The following is a 7,836-nucleotide window of genomic DNA, read 5'->3' on the forward strand; positions in this document are numbered from 1 at the left end:
GCCCCACAACTTCCAAAGAATACCCCAATGCATCCGCGTGACCTTACCTTTCATTTTGACAGTGGGAGAATTGGGTCCAGCCGACTGCTTCCTCCATCCTCTCCAGTTCTGGCAAAGGCTCTCTGCCTCAGAGATGAAGGAACAAAGAGAGTCTTCCTCAAAGCGATCGGAGTCTTCAAATGAAAACCTCTCCCCGTCCTCCCACTCTGCGAACATGAGTTCCATCACATCCGACAGGCGACGTGGGGGGAAAAGAAAGACAGAAACAGCACTGCTCACTTTTAACAGGTGAATGGACTTGAGGGCTCCTACAATGCTTAAAATCTCGATTTTGATTCGATCCCCATTCTACGGTGCCAAGAAAAAACAAAGCGCTGGCTGAGGTGGGAGAAGCAGGAAATAACTATGGGGAAGCTCGTAAAAATCCCAGGGGGTGGGGGGAAAAAAAAAAAGTTCTTTAAAAAGTTAAAAAATGCTTATGTCCACAGAATGTACTTGAGGCGGAGGGGGCTGGTGGGTCCGTGAGAGCTGCCTCCCGGCGGGACAGGTGCCCCGGGCACGCCGAGGGTCCGGGAGCTCCCGGCGCTGCAGGGCGAGGGAAGGGGCCGCCTTCCTCCTCCAGGAGGTGTCTGTGCGCAGGGCCGGGCTCCCTGGGGTTGTGCTTGTCTCACTCCCGGCGCAGGAACCGGGGGCAGCGCCGGGACCCGCCGGGGAACAACTTCCCTCCCGCTCCGGGGGCTGCAGAACGGCCCGGCGGGGCCGCAGCGCCCGCGGGGGGGCGGCGCGACCTCCCGGCGGCTCGGCACCGGCGCGACACCGGCGGGCACCGGCGCGGCTCGGGCGGGCGGCGGCTCCGGCCTCACGGGGGCGCGGGCGGCGGCTGGCAGGGAGCTGCCGGCGCTGGTCCCGGCGGGCGGGGCGGGAGCAGCCTGTCGCCGCTGCGGTGGCGGTGGCGCCGCGGTGTCTCTACGAGCCCATGGCCCGCGGGCCCCTCTGGACGCCCCCGAGCCCGGCGGTTCGCGGCCCCGGCGGGTCCCGGCGCTGCCCGGCGCGGGCACCAAGATGGCTCCGCGCTTCCCAGCTTCACCTGCGACACCCCCCGCCAGCTGAGCGCCGCTTCCGCACCCGCGCTTCCGGCTTCCGCCGCGCGCCGCACGCCGGGAGCGCCGGGCGGGACGGAGTGCGGGAATTCCCGGCCCCGGGAACGTGGGAATGGGGGGCGCGCCGGCTGCTCTGCCGGGATCTGGCTACCGCTTGGCACCCAGCAGGCCGCTCGGACGGGCTGCAATAAACCACGTTGTGCCCGTACCGCCAAAGGCAGCGGGAGAGCGCGAGTGGTGCTGAAAGGGGGGCAGGGGGTGTCCCCGGAACGCGCCGCAGATCAGTTGTGTGAGGTAGAAATAACCCAGCTGGGATCATCCGATTGGGAAGGAGAGAAATATCTGAGTTCTCAGTAATGTTTTCTGTTAGAAGGGGGGGAAAAAGCAGGAGAGAAGACCAAGGGAAGAAGACAAAGGAAATGAAGGGAACGTGGCTCGAGTAAGTCCTGTTCAGAAATACCAGTCTAAGTGCAGGGACCGCCTTGCCCGGGCCGAGAAAGCCTCTCGCTCTCCCAACAGGAGAAGGAAAGGAGGTATCTGGGGAGCTGCAGGGCCTGAACAACTCCAAAATTCCAAAAAAGTAACTCCCTTGCCAGTTCCAGGAGGAGCTGCACAGGTTAGGTAAGGTTTTCAGGTCCTACCCACTCTGAAGTCTGCGGGGGTGAGGTTATTTTTAATTTTTTTGTTTCTAATTCGTTTTTTTTGGAGGTCTAGTTCATTGCTTCATTGTGAGAGTTGACTGGTAAAATACCAAAAGATAAGCTTTCTCTTTGAATACACATCAGCCAAACAGCTGGACCTGCACCTCCCTCCCCACGTTTGTACAGAGGGAACAAAACAAATGACAGGGAAAAAAGAATGACACACTCAGAAATAGTAACCCTAGAGCTGAGAGAGACCGAACTGCATCTAGGAATACTCACCATCTGCCTCATCTATACTACTTGATCAAAAAAAATTACATTAATTGGAGGGTGCCAAGAGATGCTCCTTGGATCTTAAAGGAAACTTATTACATGGCTTGTTCTTACAGTTGCAGTGATTACCAGTGTAAGATTTGGAACACAAAGGTGCATCACTGCAGTGTCCTTTACTTGTTGGAATGTCAGATGCTTCAGTCCCTCCTGGGAAGGGCCAGAACCCCAAGCAAAGGAAAGTAGTGGCTTTTCTACCAGTAAAGAAAGAGTCTGCAGGGTTGAATACTGAAAGAAAGCAAAGAGATGAAAATGGCTTGTTGTGTTTTCTACTGCAACACACCAAGGCCAACATTCCATAGGCGCACTCGCAGGGAGGCAGGACACCATGCAAGCCAGGTGCAGGGCAACATGTGCCAAGCTTGTGTTCTGGCTAATCCTGCAGAAAAGTTGTCCTGTGCTGATGCCTGACTGGGTCTCTACTGCCAAGTGACCTGTTAGTGCACCACACCAGCAGTAATTCGAGAGACAGACACACCTGCCTGGTAATGGGAGTTCTGTCAGGTTACATCAACAGCACTCTGGGTCAAGGGCATTGCAGAGAATCTCTGCCACGTGGGAAAGCAAAGATACACAAAAGGTATCATAATACTTCGTGGAGTGTTTCATGGAAGAAGGGTTTTGCCTCAGTAAAAGTGTTTCCCTGGTGAGGAAAAAATATTTAGCAGATTGTAGGAATTTCAAAGAATAAAAAAATACAGCTGAAATTTTGGAGTGTATTTTGACGGGGGAAAAGGAGATGAAAAAAACCCTAACAGACAGACCAAAAACCAAAATAAGAAATTAAACACATTGCACCCAAGGAATGAAGAGGTAACTACAGGTGAGATTCGGCACCCTGACCTAGATGTTGTGGCACTTGAAATGACAGAAGTGGGCAGTGAGGCAATAAGCCTGGTGCTGCTCACCAATATCTTTTGTCAGCAGTGTGTGCAACACAGCACTGTTGAATTTTACCAAAATCCAATCCCACAGAGAATACCCATTACATCCAGAAAGGTCAGAGGAGAGGAGGAGATGTACTAATGTGACATGCTTCAAATTATAAGGGGGCTTCAGCACATTATGTGTGACTGCATTAAATTGTAGCAAACCTCACTCCCATTCCTTCTTCTTCCAGCTTTGGGATACCACAAGTTGTGGAGATTTCCAAAGAAATCTTGCTTTTACTTTCGCAAGCATCACAGGCTGAAAGCATGGATGAGGTGATGGAAGTAATGAGGCAAGCAAAGGAGAGTGAACATATGCACTTTTATCTTTAATTGCATTTCAAGACACTAAAAAAGTGTCTTCTGGCTTGTGCAGAGCAGGCCTGGGTATGTTGTTCCCCTGCCAACAGGAGGGAGTGCAAGTGTGGTTACTTGCTTCTCCTTGTCCTCAGGGCTATGGCTTGGAAAGGCACAGGAGTTCATAAGCACTCATCCATGTCTTTTCCAGCCAACTTATTGCATGAGACAGGCATGTATTTTCTCTCTTCCAACAGACAAAAACTACAGTTACTGCTGAAAAGACCATGAAAAATAGTATCTGACAATTTCAGCAGTGTTCTGCTGGGAAGAAAGGAATTCAATAAGAAATCCTGAAGAGATGACAAGGTTGCCACTAAGATGGTTTCTCCCTTACAGGGATGTACGGGTTTTTTTCCTTTCTCTCTTATTTCAGAGAAAGGAAATTGCTGTTCAGAATTTCTCTGCCTCCATAACAGACAATTTTCAGAACGCAGCATTCCATACGAGAGAGACACATGTGAGTGCTCACGCATACCCTGAAGCAGAATTACAACATTTACATTTGTTTCCCGTCTTAAGCTCTCACTGGGGACTAAAAATCAAAGAGGGTCTGCATTGCACCCCAGAAGTGTCTGCTTTCCATGGGTGAGTTGTGAGCTACTCTTCAAGTCATATCCAGCGTGGTTTTATTTCTGAAAGAAAAACACATGCTTGTGTGGCTTGAATCTAACACAGACTCAATAACAAAATACAGCACTCTAGAGATTTTCACTGCTGGTGCAGTGGGACCCAGCTGTTCAGTTCCATTCTGACTCAACAAGGATTTCATTGTCTCTTTGCATGCAATAATGCACTCAGAAATGACAAGGAAAGGCAGATTTTTAAAGCACACATATGGCTTTGTGTCTAAGTAATATATTAGGTGTGCAGAATAATAGTTTCTTGTGCTCTGGCACTATGACACTATGGCAAACGACAGTTAATTCTTATATTTTGAATCCCTGTTCCTCCTGAAAGGTCACTGTTTCATGATACACTGATCACTGTTAATAACAGATATAGAATAACCAACCAGCATTATTTCAAAACACTGGGCCTGTAAACAGAGGGAGCAAATACTGCTTTAGCACAAAAGAAGGGACAGCACACAGCTCATTGCCCCTTGCTGTGCTCCTAACCAGGATGCACAGAGCTTTTCCAGACAGTGCATACTAGGAAGCTGAAAGCAAAGCTGCCCTGAGGAATCACGTGCTCTGGAAAACAGATTTCCTCCATTTGGATTGAGCATTTTCCAATCTTTGACTAATTCTTTCCATGGGAGACATGGAACTGATGGTGTCCAAGGTTCTGTCTTTGGAATCTTAGAGAATATGAATACATGCCTGATTGAAGCCTTATGCAAAAGGGGTAAGTGACTGGTACATACATGCATACATGGAAAATGGAGACACTAGGGGAACACTTTGCAACAGCTGTTATAATTATTGTTATAAAGACAACAATTGTGGCTGAGACTTCATGTATGAATGTAACTACTACTCTTCAGAAAGCATAAGATGGCATTTACAAATAATATTGCCTGCAAGGATTCCTGAGCATATATTGTCTGGCATCTTGTATTTCACAGGTTACAAGTATATTTTCCTCTTCCTTTCACACTAACCTGCAGTAGCATTTGTTTTCTTTTTCACACTTCCTTCTTTCTTCTGCTATTACCAAAGCTGACAATCTGGCAGGGTCTAATATGCACTACATATTCACAGATAGAAGCACCAAGCTAAAGAGAACTAGAAATAAATGTTCTCCATTTTGCTGGGGGGAAAGAAAATTACTGTTACACTGCAAGTCCTCTTTTTCTCAGTCAGTATCACATTTGGACATTTCCCTAGCTCAGGTGAAAAGATTGTGAAAGCACTATAATATCTGCTTTGTCTAGAGAGCAGGTCAGATACATCATTTATGGAAACTGATAATTCAGCAACTGATAACTCAGTTTCTCTAGAGAGCATATTGCCCTAACTAGCAATGTTATACACTTGAAAGCTTCCTAAGTATTCTGAGAAGCCTCTTTTGATGCAGGCATTAAGCAAAACATATTTTCAGTTTGCCAAAAAATAACCAAGGAAAATTGCTAAATGCAACATTCCTTCTCTATCAATCTACAGATTTAGAAATCAAAAATGAAAATTAAAAAAAAAAGGCACAAGTGCTGCAGTAGCTGACTCTCAACACACCTTTACTCCAGAAGACAGGTTTCTGTATTTGCTGTTGAGGGTACAGTCAACTGGTAAGTAAAGGATCACTGTTAGGGAGACATAGGAAGCCCGTTCACTGATGGCAAGACCAACATTCACTACTCTGCAATATATGCAAGCAGATCTTGGCTAACTGAAGTAATGCTCAGCTGTATTTATGTGCTTCTCACAGCTTCAGAAGCAGAAGGTTTCTCCATGCTATGGAACCTCCTCCTTCAGATGAAACTGGCCATAGCAAAATTTGCACTGTAGCTGCTTCTCAGCACTAAAGTATTTCAAAACATCAATATCAGGTACATTACCACTTAAAAATAGGGATAAAAGATTGCTAAGAAAAAATGATACTAAAATGCAAGAACAACAGTGTACAATATTATGGACAGCAAAATAGTATGTATTCTCCACAGTCTTTCCCCAGAAAAATAATTGAATTGTCAATCCAACCAATATAAGGTTCACTCTTACAAAAAGCGTGGTTGCTACAACTACACAGCAATACTCCATTTAAGAAAACACACTTTGACAAGTTTTGTGCTCATGAGTGTGGGTAAGGGTCAGCACTCTTCCAGTTAGACGTCTTTAACTGGCCTCTTGTGTAAGAAAGAGGAGACACTAAGAAAAATATTATGCATGTCATGATGACTGAAAATTACCTGGGCTGCTACAGAGACAACACTTCTCAGACACTTTTCCATTTCTGTAATAAATGAGTTTCCTAGAACTACTTACTTGAGCAAGTAGGATCTATTGCAGGGTGCTCTATGAAACAAATCAGTCAATCCTTAAAATTATCTGAATGCTTATAGGTAAAGAGTGTTCACCCATTTTACCTGCAGATCTCATATCCCTGATGTATTGAGGAGGCAAGCTCTTTGAGCAGGATCCTCCTCTTTTAGGAGACTTAGGCATCCCCAGATTAAATCAGCTGCTTCTATTGTCCTCTCTCCTCCGCAGGCAGGTGACCAACCCTTAGCAGGTACTGAAGGCTCATTGTTAAGTGCACTGCTTCTTTAGGCAGATCTTCATTTTCAGCCACGTCCTTGCAAAATGCTGCGACAAGGTGCTGTAAAACTTACTATCCAAAACTTAAATGCATTTCCCAAGGTAATTTCTCATGTCTTCTTGGGGGAAGAAAAGTAAATTTGTGTAATTCTATCATCACATTTAGTTTTGAATCTAGCAACCCAAATTTATTTAGGATGGTTAAATATAATAGTAGCTTAGTGAGTAGTGGCATGCTCTTCAGGTATCTTGTATGTGCGCTCTCCCAACTCATCTAAACAGGCATGTGATTCAAACAGTGCATCACCCCTTTGTTAGCCACAAGGTTGCATCAGTTTAACCAAATTGTTAAACCCCTGTAACTGTGAAGGCAAGCCTTGCAGGACAATAAAGATTTCTCAAGTCTTAATCAACCTTGCTGTGGCTTAAATATGTGGGGAGTTAAAAGGGTTCCTGCTGAGACCTCAGTAGAGTTGTGCTGAATTACGGAATCTGCTTCTTAGTCTTGCTAGAGATACCGAAATGGTAAACCTGAAGCAAAGGAGCTTTCCTCCAATGTGTTTGGTTACTGGTCCTAGAAAACCACAGTGTTTAGTGGTCTGAATAGTAGTACACTTATGCCCTCTTAAACAGGTCTCCATCCCACAACTGGACGTTGTAATCCTACTTTATCTCCAGCAAGCCTGTACATGTGAGTGGGGAGGGGGGAAAAGAGTAAGGAACTAACCTTTAGAGGCACATTTTCTTCTTTGTATACAGTTCAGTTTTAAGCAGAGCAGATTAGTTAAATTACAAAGAAGAGGATTTTGTTGTTATATGAAGTGGTTTTGTTCTGTTTCCAAGAAGAAAGTAACAGAGAAGTATAAACTTTTAAAGTGGATTCAGCTGAGCTGTCCAGTTACAGTGTCACGCTAAATCTCCCCCACACTACCTGTCTTCGCAGTGACAAGGGCCCACTGTCCAGGCCAGCACGTGAGCAAACAGGACTGCACAGCACTGCATGACCTCTTCTCATGGAAACCTTTGACACGCTCCTGAGCCCCAGGGCTGGCAGAGGCTGGGAATCAAAACATGCTCAGCAAACACCTCTCGACAGGATTAATTTGCTGAAATTTTAATTCCTGCCCGCTTCTTTCTTCTGTTGGGTAGCAACTGAACCTGAGTCCAGCACTGAGTTCCATCTGTTCCAGCTCAGCCCCTGGAGCTGCAGATGCCCTGATGTCTGCAATGAAGGCCAGTGCAGATATACAGGGATAGGAGGAACAAGGCCTCTTGC

General features: G+C 46.4%; 1 protein-coding gene across 2 annotated transcripts in view; it reads right to left on the bottom strand.

Annotated features, from left to right (window-relative positions):
• ZSWIM8 (zinc finger SWIM-type containing 8) overlaps positions 1-635 on the bottom strand; it is a 58,554-nt gene extending 57,919 nt beyond the window's left edge. The window contains exon 1 of one of the 2 annotated variants that reach the window (XM_064663755.1): positions 48-635. In XM_064663755.1, coding sequence (XP_064519825.1) covers positions 48-225 — 178 coding nt within the window. In that variant the 5' untranslated portion in view covers positions 226-635. The remainder of the gene's footprint in view (positions 1-47) is intronic. The other variant, XM_064663754.1, reaches the window with a different exon arrangement.
• Positions 636-7,836: the final 7,201 nt, after the last annotated feature.

This window comes from Pseudopipra pipra, chromosome 8 (genome assembly GCF_036250125.1).
Source record: "Pseudopipra pipra isolate bDixPip1 chromosome 8, bDixPip1.hap1, whole genome shotgun sequence".
NCBI lineage: Eukaryota > Metazoa > Chordata > Aves > Passeriformes > Pipridae > Pseudopipra > Pseudopipra pipra.